This window comes from Oncorhynchus nerka, linkage group LG3, assembly GCF_034236695.1.
Source record: "Oncorhynchus nerka isolate Pitt River linkage group LG3, Oner_Uvic_2.0, whole genome shotgun sequence".
NCBI lineage: Eukaryota > Metazoa > Chordata > Actinopteri > Salmoniformes > Salmonidae > Oncorhynchus > Oncorhynchus nerka.
This window is the reverse complement of record NC_088398.1, coordinates 53,840,860-53,862,011: the sequence shown is the minus strand read 5'-3', so window position 1 is coordinate 53,862,011 and position 21,152 is coordinate 53,840,860. Positions and strand designations below refer to the sequence as shown.

General features: G+C 47.7%; 1 protein-coding gene across 1 annotated transcript in view; it reads left to right on the top strand.

Annotated features, from left to right (window-relative positions):
- The window catches only part of LOC115110810 (solute carrier family 49 member 4-like), a 76,222-nt gene that overhangs the window by 48,239 nt on the left and 6,831 nt on the right, over positions 1 to 21,152 (top strand). The window contains 2 exon segments of the mRNA XM_029636719.2: positions 12,214 to 12,341; positions 15,244 to 15,426. Coding sequence (XP_029492579.2) covers positions 12,214 to 12,341; positions 15,244 to 15,426 — 311 coding nt within the window.

The window sequence follows — 21,152 nt, the reverse complement described above, 5'->3', positions numbered from 1 at the left end:
CCGGACAGTTTTCTGACTTGAGATCTGTTCGCTTAACTCAGATTTTCTCCTATTGACGTCACTGAATGAATTTAGTGAAAGTCTGAGTTGAGTTGAGTGTGCTTATCTTAACGGTGAATCCGGCTTCTAGTTAGAGGTTGTCTGGAGTAGGCCCAGTACAGTCTGAAGGTAGGCTGGGCTTGGACTAAGCCTGACTACCAACAGCAAGCTCTCGTCCAGTGATGTGTGAGGAGAGATCCTCCCATTAATAAGCCTGTCTCATCATTTCAGTCCTAAACCATCTCCTTGGACCAGGTGAGCCGTCAAATTGGAGGATAAGCATTTATCGTGAACTCCATACACTCGCTTAGTATCTTCAGATTAAGTATGCATGAAAATACACAGACCATGTTTGGTCGTAATAGCTTTGGCTCTGCCTCCAAGGCCTGTCAACAAGATTAGCAACTAGAAACCCATTACTAAGCATGTTCACAAGAATAAATGAGTCTATTACTCTGTCTGCTTATGCTGCATTCCAGTCTGATTCGCTCACTTTCTTGAAACATTACTGTGTTTAGTGGTATTGGAGGGGGGTAGGAGTCTCAGGGTGTGTCCTAAATGTCTATGAGCTCTGGTCAAAAGTTGTCCATTACATAGGGAAAAGGGTGCAATTTGGGATGCGCCCGCCGTCTCAAACCCCTTAGCTCACCTCATCCACTCCTTCCCTCCATCTCTCTTAGTGTATTAAATCCATGGTTGTTGTGATAGACGGAGGTGAGTAAGTGAATGCTAATGCAATGGGCCACATCTCTCTAGCTGATGGATAGACAGACACACCATGGGCCCCAATCTGTGGACTCTGCAAAAGGAATGGATCCGTCGTCCAGCTGACATGTATATGCTCATCGCCCGGTCCAATCAGCACTTCCAGGCAGGGCCAAAGTCTCACAACTCTTTCATTTGGAAAACTAGGCCATAACTCCAGCCTTGATTCATGGAACTGTTCTGTTCTTGGTATAGGCTGGAGTGGACTGGAGCTATTTAACAAACTATTGTGTGTTAACTATAGATCCAGGGTTAATCAGGGTTGGGTTTGCAGCCTCAGTAGATGTTGATGTCATGGCAGAGAAACAGAAACGAACTCATTAAAGAGTCTCAGTCAGCCAGTTGATTGGCTTCCTTCTCACGTCTGACTTAATTTGGCGTCTGTTGGCGGTTAGCTTGGGGAGCTGATCTGAGCAGAGCGGTGCTTCGGGTGGGGTTGCGTTCCATGTATGTGTTTGTTTGGGTTTTGCTGTGATTGGTGATGTGTTGTGTTTGGGAAGCGCAGTAGCAGATGCCCCTGTTTACCTCTATAGTACTGGGACCTTTGTGGAACCATTAATGATCATTTGCCTGACGATTTGGTGTTGATGGAGCTGCTGAGTTACAGTACAGAGCACACACACACACGCACACACACACACACTCTCGTGCCTGAACGTAAGTTATAACACACCTCTGTCTCACCTTACGCCACACACACATCAGAGAGCAGCTTGCCACAGGCAGCAGACATTCAAGAACTTTTGCTGCAGGTGTTATGGTTGCAAATACTAAGTGGTTTGCTTCCCGGGAGGGCTTTGTGACAGCCAAACAAACACTTACTCCCCAACACACACACATACCTAATTTTTCTTCCAACTGAGATGCGCCCACCACTAGATGGATGGCAGTATTTGTCACTGTGGGGGCAATTAGCGACAGGTGCTCAGAGGTGTGTCTGTCTGTGTCTGTCTGTCTGTGTCTGTGTCTGTGTGTGCGTCGTGAGTCAGAGACACGTTTGACAAATGAGCCTGCGCCTTTTAATTGTCGGCCAGCAGCTTGTGGTCGAGGTGAAAATGCTGCTTTAAGACCATACCTGGAACAGAACAGAGCTGGTGGAAATTAATAATAATAACCACCTCCCATTATCCTTTGTTAAACATTATCCCCACCATTATAAGCCAAGTCCCATTATCAACCTGAGGAGAGGCATTGGGAGGGATGCAGGGGGTAAGGGAGGGAGGGAGGCAGGGGTGAAGGCAGGGGGGAAGGGAGGGAGGCAGGCAGGCAGGGGGAAGGGAGGGAGGGAGGGAGGCAGGGGGGGGAGGGAGGGAGGCAGGCAGGCAGGGGGGGGGGAGGGAGGGGGAGGGAGGGAGGCAGGCAGGCAGGCAGGGGGGAAGGGAGGGAGGGAGGGGGGGGAGGGGAGGGAGGGATGGGGGGGAGGGAGGCATGGGGGGAGGGAGGGAGGCAGGCAGGCAGGGGGAAGGGAGGGAGGGATGGGGGGGAGGGAGGGAGGTGGAAGAGTTTTTAACCACATTAACTGCCACTAGAGACCTGAGAGATGATCAGGTATTTATCTTAGATAAACGAGGGGTAAACAAGATATTTAAAATGGAAAATGGAAATAACTGAATTTGTTTTGGCCGTTGTCTGTCAGTGATATCATTACAGCCATCTATCAGACTGGTTTGTTCATTCAGTACATGCCCTTGTCTTGGCACAGAATGGAGACAAATAGACCTAATAATGATAATATCAAATGGAATAAGAATTGAATTATTCCTGCAGTTAGCCAGAAGAGAATGCACAAAATGAAATCTGATGCCAGAGGAGATTTAAGCGTCACTATCTTCTAGCCACTAAATCTGACACAACTGTTATTGATGTGCTTTTAATTTAGACATTACCTCACAACAAGATAGGCATACAGTATGCTCCAGTCTTGTCAGCTGACATTGTAGGGCATAAAGGAGTCTTGAAATATACTACTTAGATGCATGCTGCATTTATTGCAGGTGTCAGTAAACAAATTAGATGTGAGAGGGGTGATAGTAATTATGATACTGGTGGTGGTGGTGGTGGTGTAGGGTAGGGTAGTGGTTCTCAAACCTCTCCTCAGGGACCCCAGACATTTCACTATTTTGTAATAGCCCCGAACTAACTCACCTGGCTTACCTAGTCAATGGTTTGATGATAGGTGACACGTTGAATCAGGTGTGCTAGCTCTGGAATAGATCAAATACATGGAATGGCTGCGGGTCCCTGAGGAGAGGTTTGGGAACCACGGGTGTAGGGGACCATTAACTGTGCTCCTCTACCCAGTGAGACAAGGGTTTGGCTGGGTGTAGGAGACGTATATAATAGGATACTGGTGCTGTTTGGGTAGAGGACTTAGCTGTGGTCCTCTACCCAGAGAGGAGAGGGGTTGACTGGGTAGGTGCAGGGCTGTAGTCTCTGGCACAGCCAGGGGAGAGTTAGAGCTATGGCAGATGGGTAGGAGCAGAGGCTGGCTTTGGCTGGGGAATGAGAGAGCAGACTGGGCTGGGCAGTACTTGCCTGTCCCTGCCAAAGCACCTCCTTCCATGGCCCAGCATCCCTGTTGTGTTTTCTTCCAAAAGGTACATAATAGCATGTTAGGCAGACTGCTCTGTCCATTCATGAATAGAAAGTCGATCCTAGATGTATTCTTCACTCAGACAGAACACTATGGGGGTCATACTATCAGACAGTCTGAGTGACATATGGTTCCTAGCCACACACAGACAGTGCAAAAATAAATGCTTTGAAGTGAAATAGTTTTGTTGTCTGTGAGGCTGTCCAAAACGGATTTCCCTTATGTTCCCCTGCTACAGTTTTATTGAACTCTGAGAGACTGTTTGACAAATTCAACATTTCCTGCGGGTGTTTTTTCACAAATAGTTCTTTGTTGGGTTGAACAATTTTGTCTGAGCACAACAAAACAAAGGCAATTAGTGTCTTTCCACTACGAGCTTCAATATGTGCGATGTCAGACAGTTAGGAGTAAACCTTGTCAGTCCAGGAGTAAACCTTCAGTTTACCAAGAAACTGAAGATCTCGTATAACGCTGTGTACTACTCCCTTCACAGAACAGCGCAAACTGGCCCTAACCAGAGTAGAAAGAGGAGTGGGTGGCCCCGGGGCACAACTGAGCAAGAGGACAAGTACATTAAAGTGTCTAGTTAGAGAAACAGACGCCTCACAAGTCCTCAATTGGCAGCTTCATTAAATAGTACCCGAAAAACACCCGTCTCAAAGTCAATAGTGAAGAGACGACTCCAGGATGCAACATTAACAGTGTCTACACTGTATTTCTAATCAATTTGATGTTATTTTAATGGACAAAAAAATAGCTTTTCTTTCAAAAACAAGGACATTTCTAAATGACACCAAACTTTTGAACGGTAGTGTACATGTACATATTACCTTGATTATCTTGACTAACCTGTGCCCCCCGCACATTGACTCTGTACCGGTACCCCCTGTATATTGCCTCGCTATTGTTATTTTACTGCTACTCTTTAATTATTTTGTTTATTTTTTTTTTTTTTTTTTGGGGGTTGGTTAGGGCTTGTAAGTAAGTATTTCACTGTAAGGTCTATCTATACTTGTTTGTATTCGGTGCATGTGACAAATACAATTTGATTTGATTTTGAACGCTAAAACACCAGGCTTTGTTTAGCGTGTCTGGATGGATAGGAAGTAGCAGACATCAAATATCTGCCTGCTTGCGTCACAGTCACTGGTGATCTAAATGACATCAACTCATATCATGGTGTATCACTGTAAGCTGTCACCAGTTGTAACCCAGGGACAGATACATTCTCCTGACACCATGACTGCTTCCCTTTTATCCATGGTGACATGGAGGCACATAAGTCACTCTGAGACTTGTTTACACTCTTTGTTGTGGTTTGAAGCATGTCATGATTTGCATCATCATGATGATGTGGCGGGTGACACATTGCTTCTTGCTGCTTGAAAGTCCAATATCTTAAACTCCTGACATGCAAAACATTTTGGGGCCGTATCAACAGTGGACTACAGTGTTGGACTTCCATCAGTGGAAGAAAATACCAAAATATAGTTTTTGAGTAGAGTTTTCCTTTAAGCCATTTTTGAAACATACCAAATTAGGCAATGTTGTACCCGTTTCAGTTGTTGTTTTGTTGTTGTTTAAAACAATCCTGTTTCTATCTGTGTGCTCCAGGTTTACTACCTCCATCTCTGTCTCTCTCCAGGTTTACTACCTCCATCTCTGTCTCTCTCCCCAGGTTTAGCTACATAGTTGTCTTTGCTGTCTTCGTATCCAAGATAATTGTGTAGTTTAGAGTGTGTAGTCTTAGAGTGATTATCTTAATTCACCGAGGTTAGCTAGCCAGCTATTTTGTCGTCCTTAACGTAGGAGACACTCCTAGCTAGCCAATAGCCAGCCAACGTCTACTGAATAGAACTTTCGCATTCCGGTCGCATTCCGCGTCGCTCCACAGGTAGTATCACTTTTTCATTTAATTTCATTACAGTCCCAACGGTGTGATTTGTTTGATCGTAGCTAGCTACATAGCCGTCTTTGTTTCAAAGATAATTGTGTAGTCTAGAGCGATTTTCTAGGTTAGCTAGCCAGCTATTGTCGTTCTCCTAACGCAACGTAACGTAACCAACACTGCTAGCTAGCCAGCTAGCTCCCGATAAGCAGCATTGTAGAAACTTCACACTCAACGGTACGACTTGATTAGGGTAGTGTCAACAACGCAGCTAGCCTACCCCAGCAGTACTCTATCATTTTAATCATTTTAGTCAATTAGATTCTTGCTACGTAAGCTTAACTTTCTGAACATTCGAGACGCGTAGTCCACTTGTCATTCCAATCTCCTCTGCATTAGCGTAGCCTCTTCTCTAGCCTGTCAACTATGTGTCTGTCTATCCCTGTTCTCTCCTCTCTGCACAGACCATACAAACGCTCCACACCGCGTGGCCGCAGCCACCCTAATCTGGTGGTCCCAGCGCGCACGACCCACGTGGAGTTCCAGGTCTCCGGTAGCCTCTGGAACTGCCGATCTGCGGCCAACAAGGCAGAGTTCATCTCAGCCTATGCCTCCCTCCAGTCCCTCGACTTCTTGGCTCTGACGGAAACATGGATCACCACAGACAACACCGCTACTCCTACTGCTCTCTCTTCGTCCGCCCACGTGCTCGCACACCCCGAGAGCTTCTGGTCAGTGGGGTGGTGGCACCGGGATCCTCATCTCTCCCAAGTGGTCATTCTCTCTTTCTCCCCTTACCCATCTGTCTATCGCCTCCTTTGAATTCCATGCTGTCACAGTTACCAGCCCTTTCAAGCTTAACATCCTTATCATTTATCGCCCTCCAGGTTCCCTCGGAGAGTTCATCAATGAGCTTGATGCCTTGATAAGCTCCTTTCCTGAGGACGGCTCACCTCTCACAGTTCTGGGCGACTTTAACCTCCCCACGTCTACCTTTGACTCATTCCTCTCTGCCTCCTTCTTTCCACTCCTCTCCTCTTTTGACCTCACCCTCTCACCTTCCCCCCTACTCACAAGGCAGGCAATACGCTCGACCTCATCTTTACTAGATGCTGTTCCTCCACTAACCTCATTGCAACTCCCCTCCAAGTCTCCGACCACTACCTTGTATCCTTTTCCCTCTCGCTCTCATCCAACACTTCCCACACTGCCCCTACTCGGATGGTATCGCGCCGTCCCAACCTTCGCTCTCTCCCCCCGCTACTCTCTCCTCTTCCATCCTATCATCTCTTCCCTCTGCTCAAACCTTCTCCAACCTATCTCCTGATTCTGCCTCCTCAACCCTCCTCTCCTCCCTTTCTGCATCCTTTGACTCTCTATGTCCCCTATCCTCCAGGCCGGCTCGGTCCTCCCCTCCCGCTCCGTGGCTCGACGACTCATTGCGAGCTCACAGAACAGGGCTCCGGGCAGCCGAGCGGAAATGGAGGAAAACTCGCCTCCCTGCGGACCTGGCATCCTTTCACTCCCTCCTCTCTACATTTTCCTCCTCTGTCTCTGCTGCTAAAGCCACTTTCTACCACTCTAAATTCCAAGCATCTGCCTCTAACCCTAGGAAGCTCTTTGCCACCTTCTCCTCCCTCTTGAATCCTCCTCCCCCTCCCCCCCTCCTCCCTCTCTGCAGATGACTTCGTCAACCATTTTGAAAAGAAGGTCGACGACATCCGATCCTCGTTTGCTAAGTCAAACGACACCGCTGGTTCTGCTCACACTGCCCTACCCTGTGCTCTGACCTCTTTCTCCCTCTCTCTCCAGATGACATCTCGCGTCTTGTGACGGCCGGCCGCCCAACAACCTGCCCGCTTGACCCTATCCCCTCCTCTCTTCTCCAGACCATCTCCGGTGACCTTCTCCCTTACCTCACCTCGCTCATCAACTCATCCCTGACCGCTGGCTACGTCCCTCCCGTCTTCAAGAGAGCGAGAGTTGCACCCCTTCTGAAAAAACCTACACTCGATCCCTCCGATGTCAACAACTACAGACCAGTATCCCTTCTTTCTTTTCTCTCCAAAACTCTTGAACGTGCCGTCCTTGGCCAGCTCTCCCGCTATCTCTCTCAGAATGACCTTCTTGATCCAAATCAGTCAGGTTTCAAGACTAGTCATTCAACTGAGACTGCTCTTCTCTGTATCACGGAGGCGCTCCGCACTGCTAAAGCTAACTCTCTCTCCTCTGCTCTCATCCTTCTAGACCTATCGGCTGCCTTCGATACTGTGAACCATCAGATCCTCCTCTCCACCCTCTCCGAGTTGGGCATCTCCGGCGCGGCCCACGCTTGGATTGCGTCCTACCTGACAGGTCGCTCCTACCAGGTGGCGTGGCGAGAATCCATCTCCTCACCACGTGCTCTCACCACTGGTGTCCCCAGGGCTCTGTTCTAGGCCCTCTCCTATTCTCGCTATACACCAAGTCACTTGGCTCTGTCATAACCTCACATGGTCTCTCCTATCATTGCTATGCAGACGACACACAATTAATCTTCTCCTTTCCCCCTTCTGACGACCAGGTGGCGAATCGCATCTCTGCATGTCTGGCAGACATATCAGTGTGGATGACGGATCATCACCTCAAGCTGAACCTCGGCAAGACGGAGCTGCTCTTCCTCCCGGGGAAGGACTGCCCGTTCCATGATCTCGCCATCACGGTTGACAACTCCATTGTGTCCTCGTCCCAGAGCGCTAAGAACCTTGGCGTGATCCTGGACAACACCCTGTCGTTCTCAAATAACATCAAGGCGGTGGCCCGTTCCTGTAGGTTCATGCTCTACAACATCCGCAGAGTACGACCCTGCCTCACACAGGAAGCGGCGCAGGTCCTAATCCAGGCACTTGTCATCTCCCGTCTGGATTACTGCAACTCGCTGTTGGCTGGGCTCCCTGCCTGTGCCATTAAACCCCTACAACTCATCCAGAACGCCGCAGCCCGTCTGGTGTTCAACCTTCCCAAGTTCTCTCACGTAACCCCGCTCCTCCGCTCTCTCCACTGGCTTCCAGTTGAAGCTCGCATCCGCTACAAGACCATGGTGCTTGCCTACGGAGCTGTGAGGGGAACGGCACCTCACTACCTCCAGGCTCTGATCAGGCCCTACACCCAAACAAGGGCACTGCGTTCATCCACCTCTGGCCTGCTCGCCTCCCTACCACTGAGGAAGTACAGTTCCCGCTCAGCCCAGTCAAAACTGTTCGCTGCTCTGGCCCCCCAATGGTGGAACAAACTCCCTCACGACGCCAGGACAGCGGAGTCAATCACCACCTTCCGGAGACACCTGAAACCCCACCTCTTTAAGGAATACCTAGGATAGGATAAAGTAATCCTTCTACCCCTCCCCCCTTAAAATACCTAGATGCACTATTGTAAAGTGGCTGTTCCACTGGATGTCATAAGGTGAAAGCACCAATTTGTAAGTCGCTCTGGATAAGAGCGTCTGCTAAATGACTTAAATGTAAATGTTAAATGTTTACTACCTCCACCTCTGTCTCTCTCCCCAGGTTTACTACCTCCACCTCTGTCTCTCTCCAGGTTTACTACCTCCATCTCTGTCTCTCTCCCCAGGTTTACTACCTCCACCTCTGTCTCTCTCCCCAGGTTTACTACCTCCATCTCTGTCTCTCTCCAGGTTTACTACCTCCATTTCTGTCTCTCTCCAGGTTTACTACCTCCATCTCTGTCTCTCCCCAGGTTTACTACCTCCATCTCTATCTCTCCCCAGGTTTACTACCTCCATCTCTGTCTCTCTCCAGGTTTACTACCTCCATCTCTGTCTCTCTCCAGGTTTACTACCTCCATCTCTGTCTCTCTCCAGGTTTACTACCTCCATCTCTATCTCTCCCCAGGTTTACTACCTCCATCTCTATCTCTCCCCAGGTTTACTACCTCCATCTCTGTCTCTCTCCAGGTTTACTACCTCCATCTCTGTCTCTCTCCAGGTTTACTACCTCCATCTCTGTCTCTCTCCAGGTTTACTACCTCCATCTCTGTCTCTCTCCAGGTTTACTACCTCCATCTCTGTCTCTCTCCAGGTTTACTACCTCCATCTCTGTCTCTCCCCAGGTTTACTACCTCCATCGCTGTCTCTCCCCAGGTTTACTACCTCCATCTCTGTCTCTCTCCAGGTTTACTTCCTCCATCTCTGTCTCTCCCCAGGTTTACTACCTCCATCTCTGTCTCTCCCCAGGTTTACTACCTCAAATCAAATCAAATTTATTTATATAGCCCTTCGTACATCAGCTGATATCTCAATTTGCTGTACAGAAACCCAGCCTAAAACCCCAAACAGCAAACAATGCAGGTGTAAAAGCACGGTGGCTAGGAAAAACTCCCTAGAAAGGCCAAAACCTAGGAAGAAACCTAGAGAGGAACCAGGCTATGTGGGGTGGCCAGTCCTCTTCTGGCTGTGCCGGGTAGAGATTATAACAGAACATGACCAAGATGTTCAAATGTTCATAAATGACCAGCATGGTCGAATAATAATAAGGCAGAACAGTTGAAACTGGAGCAGCAGCACAGTCAGGTGGACTGGGGACAGCAAGGAGTCATCATGTCAGGTAGTCCTGGGACACGGTCCTAGGGCTCAGGTCCTCCGAGAGAGAGAAAGAAAGAGAGAATTAGAGAGAGCATATGTGGGGTGGCCAGTCCTCTTCTGGCTGTGCCGGGTGGAGATTATAACAGAACGTGGCCAAGATGTTCAAATGTTCATAAATGACCAGCATGGTTGAATAATAGTAAGGCAGAACAGTTGAAACTGGAGCAGCAGCATGGCCAGGTGGACTGGGGACAGCAAGGAGTCATCATGTCAGGTAGTCCTGGGACATGGTCCTAGGGCCCAGGCCAGTTGAAACTGGAGCAGCAGCATGGCCAGGTGGACTGGGGACAGCAAGGAGTCATCATGTCAGGTAGTCCTGGGGCATGGTCCTAGGGCTCAGGTCCTCCGAGAGAGAGAAAGAAAGAGAGAAGGAGAGAATTAGAGAACGCACACTTAGATTCACACAGGACACCGAATAGGACAGGAGAAGTACTCCAGATATAACAAACTGACCCTAGCCCCCCGACACATAAACTACTGCAGCATAAATACTGGAGGCTGACAGGCTACCTCCATCTCTGTCTCTCCCCAGGTTTACTACCTCCATCTCTGTCTCTCCCCAGGTTTACTACCTCCATCTCTGTCTCTCTCCAGGTTTACTACCTCCATCTCTGTCTCTCTCCAGGTTTACTACCTCCATCTCTGTCTCTCTCCAGGTTTACTACCTCCATCTCTGTCTCTCCCCAGGTTTACTACCTCCATCGCTGTCTCTCCCCAGGTTTACTACCTCCACCTCTGTCTCTCTCCAGGTTTACTACCTCCATCTCTGTCTCTCTCCAGGTTTACTACCTCCATCTCTGTCTCTCTCCAGGTTTACTACCTCCATCTCTGTCTCTCTCCAGGTTTACTACCTCCATCTCTGTCTCTCTCCAGGTTTACTACCTCCATCTCTGTCTCTCTCCAGGTTTACTACCTCCATCTCTGTCTCTCCCCAGGTTTACTACCTCCATCTCTGTCTCTCTCCAGGTTTACTACCTCCATCTCTGTCTCTCTCCAGGTTTACTACCTCCATCTCTGTCTCTCTCCAGGTTTACTACCTCCATCTCTGTCTCTCTCCAGGTTTACTACCTCCATCTCTGTCTCTCTCCAGGTTTACTACCTCCATCTCTGTCTCTCCAGGTTTACTACCTCCATCTCTGTCTCTCTCCAGGTTTACTACCTCCATCTCTGTCTCTCTCCAGGTTTACTACCTCCATCTCTGTCTCTCTCCAGGTTTACTACCTCCACCTCTGTCTCTCTCCAGGTTTACTACCTCCATCTCTGTCTCTCCCCAGGTTTACTACCTCCATCTCTGTCTCTCTCCAGGTTTACTACCTCCACCTCTGTCTCTCCCCAGGTTTACTACCTCCACCTCTGTCTCTCTCCAGGTTTACTACCTCCACCTCTGTCTCTCTCCAGGTTTACTACCTCCATCTCTGTCTCTCTCCAGGTTTACTACCTCCATCTCTGTCTCTCTCCAGGTTTACTACCTCCATCTCTGTCTCTCTCTCCAGGTTTACTACCTCCATCTCTGTCTCTCTCTCCAGGTTTACTACCTCCATCACTGTCTCTCCCCAGGTTTACTACCTCCATCTCTGTCTCTCTCTCCAGGTTTACTACCTCCATCTCTGTCTCTCTCCAGGTTTACTACCTCCATCTCTGTCTCTCCCCAGGTTTACTACCTCCACCTCTGTCTCTCTCCAGGTTTACTACCTCCACCTCTGTCTCTCTCCAGGTTTACTACCTCCATCTCTGTCTCTCTCTCCAGGTTTACTACCTCCATCTCTGTCTCTCTCCAGGTTTACTACCTCCATCCTGTCTCCAATCTCCAGGTTTACTACCTCCATCTCTGTCTCTCTCCAGGTTTACTACCTCCATCTCTGTCTCTCTCTCCAGGTTTACTACCTCCATCTCTGCAATAGCTTTCATTGTGATTCCGAGTGGCATCTGTCTCTCTCCAGGTTTACTTCCTCCATCTCTGTCTCTCCCCAGGTTTACTACCTCCATCTCTGTCTCTCTCCAGGTTTACTACCTCCATCTCTGTCTCTCTCTCCAGGTTTACTACCTCCATCTCTGTCTCTCTCTCCAGGTTTACTACCTCCATCTCTGTCTCTCTCCAGGTTTACTACCTCCATCTCTGTCTCTCTCTCCAGGTTTACTACCTCCATCTCTGTCTCTCTCCAGGTTTACTTCCTCCATCTCTGTCTCTCCCCAGGTTTACTACCTCTATCTCTGTCTCTCTCCAGGTTTACTACCTCCATCTCTGTCTCTCTCTCCAGGTTTACTACCTCCATCTCTGTCTCTCCCCAGGTTTGCAGATTCTATCCGGGGCATGCTGAAGCTCATCCTGGTCCTGATGATGGCTGGTGCTTCCCTGGCCTCCACCTGGTTCACATTAACCTGCCTGACCAGGCTCACACACCTACCCTCCACTGCAGGTAGGCCTAGTAGATCGTAATTAAAATTGGGAGATAAATAAGGTGGGTCCCAATTTTTTTTTAAGGTATTCGCCGACAGCGTGGGGTTTCCCTTGGACACATTCTTCATGGAGCATGGTTTCCAGAGAATCCTAGAGCCACAATGGATATTTCAATAGAGTCACAATGGATACTTCAACAGCAGACTTGTCCTTTAGATTTAGGAAGGGACGCATGGACCGAGTAAAGCAAGTACATCTCCTGTTTCTGTAGCGTGAGGCAGATTGATGTACAAGTACACCGCCTGGACAAGACTCTTGTCTATCGCAGGGCCAAGAATAGATGCATCGTGCCCATTTGTACAGTCTTTGGTATGACTCGGCCGGGGATGGAACTCCCAACCCTCCAATCTCAGGGCAGATATGGACTGCGATGCAGCAGCACATTAGCAGATTCCCTTGAAACAAACAAACACATGAACTTCACATTCACCAGCTCTAGCATTCTCATCTATCATCATTTTCATGCTTGTCATCAGTATTTATTTCAATCCTCTCGCTACTGGCTGACAGTGCCAAGCTAACAGACCCCAGGATTGCCCATCCATCTGGTGTACTGTGCATGGGTGGTAATATACATAGCTCTGGTAGGAGCCTCTTGCACATTACACACCTCTCTTTGTTATCACTTTTTTGAAATCCTCAGCTTGCGCACTTATTAAATGAATAATAATGTGTCTTTTTTACACAACTTCACCGGTTTTGTTCTTCAACGACGTCTATTATCATTCATGTAATAGTCATTCGCTGGATCCGCTTCCGAGTGGCACAGCGGTCTAAGGCACTGCATCGCAGTGCTAGAGACGTTACTATAAACCCGGGATCATTCCTGGGCTGTGCCACAACCGGCCGTGGCATATTTGGCCCTGCATCGTCCGGGTGACGGGAATGTTTGGTGGAGGGGGCTTTACTTCGCTCATCGTGCCCTAGCGACTCCTTGTGGCGGGCCAGGTGTCTGCAGGCTGACCCCGGTAGCCATTTGAACGGTGTTTCCTCCGACACATTGGTGCTGTTATGCGGGTGAGTGAGGACCCAAAAGCGGTTTAACAGAAACAGAGTCTTTTAATGTCCAAACACAGGGAAGACATAAATCCTCTTCAGAAGTATCGGTTGACAAAATAGACAACCCGCAGAGAGGGCGACAAATAAATCATAAAGTCCTCTGCTCTTTACAGGAGAGTCCCCTTCTAGCAGCAGAGGAGAATAGCAGGGTTAGCGGCAACAGACTGCTGGTCTCTCCGGGTAGGCGCGGGTTGTAGAGGACAGAGGTACCTGATCACACGTAGCATCTGATGAAGAGGCAGATTACGACAGGACGGGACAAGGGTGAAGCAAACGAGAATCTGACAGAGACAGAAACCGAAACAGAGAGAGAAATAGAGACCTAATCAGAGGGAAAAAAGGGAACAGGTGGGAGAGAGTAAACGAGGTAGTTAGAGGAGATGAGGAACAGCTGGGGGAAGGAAAGGGAGAGAAGGTAACCTAATACGACCAGCAGGGGGAAACGAAGAGAAGAGAAAGAACAGGAACAAGACATAACATGACAATACATGACAGGTGCAGCTGGGTTCTGGGTTAAGCTGGCGGGTGTTTAAAATGTTGTTTCAGAGGACGCATGACTACACCTTCGCCTCTCTTGAGCTCGTTGGGGAGTTGCAGCGATGAGAAAAGATCGTAATTAAAATTGGGAGATAAATAAGGTGGGTCCCAATTTTTTTTTAAGGTATTCGCCGACAGCGTGGGGTTTCCCTTGGACACATTCTTCATGGTTCTACTACAATACTTCCCCAACTGGAAAAGTCTAAAATGTTGCGATGAAGCAGCACCATCCCCTGGGGATCAACTAGCTACAACCGGGGAGAGACTGAGACAGAGTGGGAGGAACAGAGCAGCCGTGGGACACTAGAGGTTGTCTGTGTTTGATACCAGCCTGTCTTAGAGCAGGACGGGGGTGGTTGAACAAAGGGGTGATGAGAGGGAAGAGGGGATATTCATTCAGGATTTGATGACTGTGTCGTCGGTGCAGTGGCATCGCCTCAGTTTCTCTGTGACAGCGGCAGGCAGGCAGGCTGGGTCCTCTGAGGCAGCAATGTGATTTAGAGCGGTGCTGGCTAATGAGGAGTTGATTTGGCCCAATCTGCAGTGATAAAGGAGACGGAGGAGACTGAGCCATGTTCTGTCCCAAATGGTACCCTATTCCTTATATAGTGCACTACCATAGTACTCTGGTCAAAAGTAGTGCCCTTTATAGGGAATAGGGTGCCATTTGGGATGTAGCAATGCTCTGCTCCACGGTGATGGCTTAATCTCCTCTCCCAGCCCAGGGCCCCCGGGCTCGGCCTCAGAGCAGCTGAGACCTCGATCAGTGGTGGCCAAGACACACAGGCACACAAGTACGGACTCACGCACAGATACTGTGAGCACACATACACACACACATGCGTGCAAGCAAATTGGGGAAACACGCGCGTGCGCACGCACGCACACTAGTTGAGATGCACACACACACACACACAGGCACCCGTACACACATACAAACACACACACACACTGGGGGAATCGGCCAGCAGCATATGGCACTTACCAACGCAATTTGCCTGTGCCCTGAGAATAACTAACTGTAGTCAATCTCATGAAAACACAAGCTGCACAGCAGGTGGTTTTGCCTGTGTTTTTCTCCCCTTCTCATGGTGACACTGTTCTCATGGTCACACTAGACTAGTGTCATCTCATACTAGTTAAAGTGCCATATGTAATAAAGGGCTTTATAAGTCACATTTGATTGGTTAACCCATGAATCCCTGTCCTCTGCTTTATAAAATGTGATGATTGATTGATTAACCCCCCTCCCCTCTTCCCCTCAGCTACTCTTTACACCTCCTGTATCCTGGTGGGCATCTTCATCAACAGTAGTGTGCCCATCTTCTTTGAGCTCTTCATCGAGACCGTGTACCCCGTGCCAGAGGGCATCACCTGTGGCGTGGTCACCTTCCTCGGTAACCTGGTCACCGGCTGCCTCCTCTTCTTCCTCACCTTCTACAGCACAGGTAAGACTGACGGGTAGAGTACAGCTACAACACAAGATGGAAGAGAAAGAAGTGGATAGGAGAGAGCTCTAGAGCAGTAGGTCAGATTTACATCCAGGTCAAGAGGTGAAATAGATATTAGAATTAGATTCCCAGACTTTTTAAGATATAATATTTATTTTGATTATAATAATTTAAAAAAATGTTTTATCTCTCCCAGCCTGGTATTCATTGTCTTGGTCTAGTGGAGGTTCATGTATCATTTGTAAGTAGAGGACAGACTATCTCTACCTCTATTTCTCCCATTTCTCCATTTCTACAGGCTCCAGGAGCAGGTCTGGAACCTGTAGAAATATAAAGTCAGTGGATCCCCAAATGGAACACAATTTCCTTCATAGTGTACTGCTTTTCACCAGGCCATTTAAAAAAAATTTTTTATTTAACTAGGCAAGTCAGTTAAAACCTCTTGATACTAGCCATCCCGGATCCGGGATCGTGAATACAGCCTCAAGCTCATTACCATAACGCAACGTTAACTATTCATGAAAATCGCAAATGAAATGAAATTAATATGCTAGCTCTCAAGCTTAGCCTTTTGTTAACAACACTGTCGTCTCAGATTTTCAAAAATATGCTTCTCAACCATAGCAAAACTAGCATTTGTGTAACAGTATTGATAGCTAGCGTAGCTAGCGTAGCATTTAGCATTAGCATCAGCAGGCAACATTTTCACAAAAACAGAAAAACATTCAAGTAAATCATTTACCTTTGAAGAACTTCGGATGTTTTCAATGAGGAGACTCTCTGTTAGATAGCAAATGTTCAGTTTTTCCTGAAAGATTATTTGTGCAGGAGAAATCGGTCCGTTTGGTGCGTTGCGTTTGGCTACCAAAAACCCCCGAAAATTCAGTTCTCAAAACGCCTAACTTTTTTCCAAATTAACTCCATAATATCGACTGAAACATGGCAAACGTTGTTTAGAACCAATCCTCAAGGTGTTTTTCACATATCTCTTCGATGATATATTGTTTGTGGAAGTGTGCTTTCCCCTCTGAATCCCATGGCAAAATGCATGCAGCTGAAGATTACGCACCAATTTAGACAAAGGACACCGGGCGGACCCCTGGCAAATGTAGTCTCTTATGGCCAATCTTCCAATGATATGCCTACAAATACGTCACAATGCTGCAGACATCTTGGACGAACGGCAGAGAGCTTAGGGTCATTCATGGCACATTCACAGCCATATAAGGAGACGATGGGAAACAGAGCCTCAAAAATTCTGCTCATTTCCTGTTTGAGGTTTCATCTTGGATTCGCCTGTAGCATGAGTTCTGTGGCACTCACAGATAATATCTTTGCAGTTTTGAAAACGTCAGAGTGTTTTCTTTCCAAAGCTGCCAATTATATGCATAGTCGAGCATCTTTTCGTGACAAAATATTGCGCCTAAAACGGGCACGTTTTTTTATCCAATAATGACATAGCGCCCCCATAGGTTGAAGAGGTTAAGAACAAATTCTTATTTTCAATGACGGCCTAGGAACAGTGGGTTAACTGCCTGTTCAGAGGCAGAACTACAGATTTGTACCTTGTCAGCTCAGGGATTTGAACTTGCAACCCTGCCGCCATGGCAACCCTGCCGCCATGGTCAAAAATAGTGCACTATGAAGGGACTAGGGTGTCACTTGGGAAGAAACCTCTGTTTCTCTCCTCTGTTGGCTGAGCTACATTCTGTTTGCAGAGCTCTTCTTTGTCTGATTGTCTAACCTTCCAGTAAAGGCTAATCACAAAGCCACTCAGGTGGAATGATGAATAATGCTTCTAGAACTTGACAGCATTCCCCCCTCAAACCCTTTTGAGTAAATAGACAGAATATATACGTACACATATTTGTGCGAACTGGATTACTATTCGTGAGATTCACTGGGTCGTCCAGAGTACAGGGGGTGTACAGTCTGGCTGGTCCCCCAGAGTACAGGGGATCTACAGTCTGGCTGGTTCCCCAGAGTACAGGGGATCTACAGTCTGGCTGGTTCCCCAGAGTACAGGGGATCTACAGTCTGGCTGGTCCCCCAGAGTACAGGGGATCTACAGTCTGGCTGGTTCCCCAGAGTACAGGGGATCTACAGTCTGGCTGGTTCCCCAGAGTACAGGGGATCTACAGTCTGGCTGGTTCCCCAGAGTACAGGGGATCTACAGTCTGGCTGGTTCCCCAGAGTACAGGGGGTGTACAGTCTGGCTGGTTCCCCAAAGTACAGGGGGTGTACAGTCTGGCTGGTTCCCCAGAGTACAGGGGGTGTACAGTCTGGCTGGTTCCCCAGAGTACAGGGGGTGTACAGTCTGGCTGGTCCACCAGAGTACAGGGGGTGTACAGTCTGGCTGGTCCCCCAGAGTACAGGGGGTGTACAGTCTGGCTGGTCCCCCAGAGTACAGGGGGTGTACAGTCTGGCTGGTCCCCCAGAGTACAGGGGGTGTACAGTCTGGCTGGTCCCCCAGAGTACAGGGGGTGTACAGTCTGGCTGGTCCCCCAGATTACAGGGGGTGTACAGTCTGGCTGGTCCCCCAGAGTACAGGGGGTGTACAGTCTGGCTGGTTCCCCAGAGTACAGGGGGTGTACAGTCTGGCTGGTCCCCCAGAGTACAGGGGGTGTACAGTCTGGCTGGTTCCCCAGAGTGGTGCACTGTAATAGGGTGCTATTTGGGAGGTAGACAAAGTGCCGACTGTCAATAGCCAGGCTGTGTCAGATGGAGATGTATGTACTGTAGGATCAGCAAACGGACACAGGCCTCAAAGTATACATTTTTCTCTTCTAGTTGTTGGTGGTGGTGGTTTGATGAAATCTTGGTGGATGTGTACAGAGGGGTCTGTGTGCTGGATGCTGCCCATATGGTGGGAACTGTGAAGGGAACAGTGTTGGCGGCTTCCTACCCTCTTTCCCTCTGACACCCAGGAGATTAACCTGAGATGAGAGAGCTTTGGCGCAGGTTTAGCTTTTAAAATATAACCCTGTTGTGGTCACAGGCAGTAGTGTGGTTTATGTTACCCTTGGGTCTCTCGCTCCCTCTCTTCTGCACTGAGTGATGCTCAGAGACTATACCCAGCTGAGACTGGTCTGAGATCTATAGTTAAGGGCCCAAGACATCTTGAGTTCAGAATCCTGTGGTATTCCTGTGCGGACTGGACCCTCTTGATGACTGCCAGTAGCTCGGCCCTATAAAAGTAGAGCAGTTGGTGTTCCTCAGGAATCAGTGTTAGGAACAATTAATATATGTACATGTCCCTATAGGAATTTAGACCATTGGTTTACATGTATTTGAGACAACTTATTAAAAGGTAATAGTAAACATGTTGTCCCTCATGAATTTAGCAAATTTGTAAATATTGTCTCTATATGGCAAGACACATCATTCACCCAAGTTTTGTCAAAATCGGGCCAGTGCTGTCTGAGATATCGTGTGTGACGAACGTACAAATGTACTAACGGACGGAGACGTATCCACAGTCCCCTTTTCGATTTCATTGTGGGGGACAACTACGACTAAATCCAGTTCCTGTTGTCTCTGTCCTGTTTATCAACCAATGTGGATGAACGGAGGATAACATTCAACCACCACAAAACAGATTTGTAAGGAATAGGACCGTATGATAGCACAGGAGGTTGGTCGCACCTTAATTGGGGAGGATGGGCTTGTGGTAATGGTTGGAGCAGAATGAGTGGAATGGTATCAAATGCATCAAACACGTGGTATGATGCCATTCCGTTTGCTCTGTTCCAGCCATTATTATGAGCCATCCTCCCCTCAGCAGCCTCCACTGTATGATAGGGCTACAATATTTTGTTTTTTTACCTCTAATTCATCCTTCATTCATTTCAGCCTTATACAGTAATCGATGTGGCATATGCGGTGGTGTGGAATTAAAAGCAGAAGAATTCCATATAAATCTTTGCCTTTTCAAAATCAACCCCGCTCCATCCTTCATTTTAAATTGGCAATCTCAGCCTCAAAGATGTTCATTTATTTTTTGGTTACAGTTGATTTAAAATTTACATTCGCTGCTCACTGCCAAAAGAACAAATTCTGAAGTATCAATGCTTTAACTTCTTTAAAAAATATATTTTTATACATATTGTTTTAATATTGAAGGGTTGCTAGGGTCTCGGCTCAGCGGGTCCCAACTTCCTTCTATTCCAGCAGACTATTTCAGGGTGCCTCCCAAATGGCACCCTTTGCTCTATATAGGACTGAATCTGTCTGAAAACACGAATGGAGACAACATTGGCCATATGAATGCATACAGCTACAGCTGTTGGTACTTTAGATTTCATCGTCTCTGTGTTTGTGATTTAGCTATGGAGAGGTGGGTGGAATACAAAGTAGGGAGCCTTATTGTGAAGTGTAGAGTCAAAGATTCCTCGTCTATGTGGAGGAGTTAGCGGTTGTGTGGGATAGGCAGCTATATCGTTGTGTTTGTTGCCAAGACTTCTACGAGGGAAACAGACCGAAAATAATTGCCGCTTTTCTTTTTGTTTTAAACTTAGTTTTTTGTCAAACTTTGCTGTGTTTGTCTTGAAGTACAACACTATGAGATGAATAACATGTTATTTGGCATATCTGTAATTCCTAACCTTTTGTGAATGTTATGGAGGCGTCAGACTGTAGCGCCACGTTGATCATTAACAAGCCTTTTGTTTTTCAGTTGCACTTTTATTTCTGGGATGTTTTTGAAGGATCGTCGTGGGAACAGTTGACAGTGTAATCAAACACACCCTATTAGGAACACACAGTCATATTAAACAGTCTTAATGTCTACCCACCCAGTCGGAACATTCTGACAGTAATAGAAAATAATTATTCTCATTTTGTTTCATTGAACGTTTTATGATTTCATTTCATTTATTTCTGGCTAATGTCAGCCAGTCAGCCAGCTCCATTCCCCTAAAAAAAACAGCTATGTAAAGTGAGAAGACATTTAACCAGCTCTGAAAAGCTACATCCATTTTAAAACGCGGCATTATCGGCGACAATTAGGAATAATTCTGGTATGATAAGCGGCTTTGGCTGATGTCCCAGGGCGCAGGGTGAGGCGTCAATATAGCCAGAGGGAGAAGTGAAAACATCATTTCAATTGTCCTTTCTAACTGTCAGTTGGGTATTATCACTGAGCTACTGGAGCTATGATAGCCTGCATCAGCGTATCTCTCCCCAGAGGCTCTTTCATTATGAATGTACAGAAAGGGAAATAGATTCAGTCCACTCCTATTCCCCTGTGTATTGCTGTTCAAGCAACTTTCTACACAGTACAGCCCACCACTCCTCACTGACGATGTCAGAGGGACCATGACCGCACAAGCCACTTAGCCCCATCTTCACAAACAAATACTTGTTGGTAAGCATACAAAGACACATTAGCATTCATTCAGACTCTACACCCGTTCACATATCTCTCCTCTCTTAATCTCCAATCTAAATGGATGAATCAGGGGCAGGCGGGTTGTGGTGACAACACAGTCAGAGAAACACAACTCCGTAAACGGGCCTCCACACCAACAGGCAACAGGTTACTGAGCTAACTTGATTAATGACTGTGCTACTGCACAATGCAACGTCCTTCACCTTTTCACTTCTTCTTTTGTCTTCCACTGTGCTCTGGACCCACAGATGTTCTCTCTCTCTCTCTCTCTCTCTCTCTCTGTCCACTGTGTTCTGGACCCACAGATGTTCTCTCTCTCTCGCTCTCTGTCCAC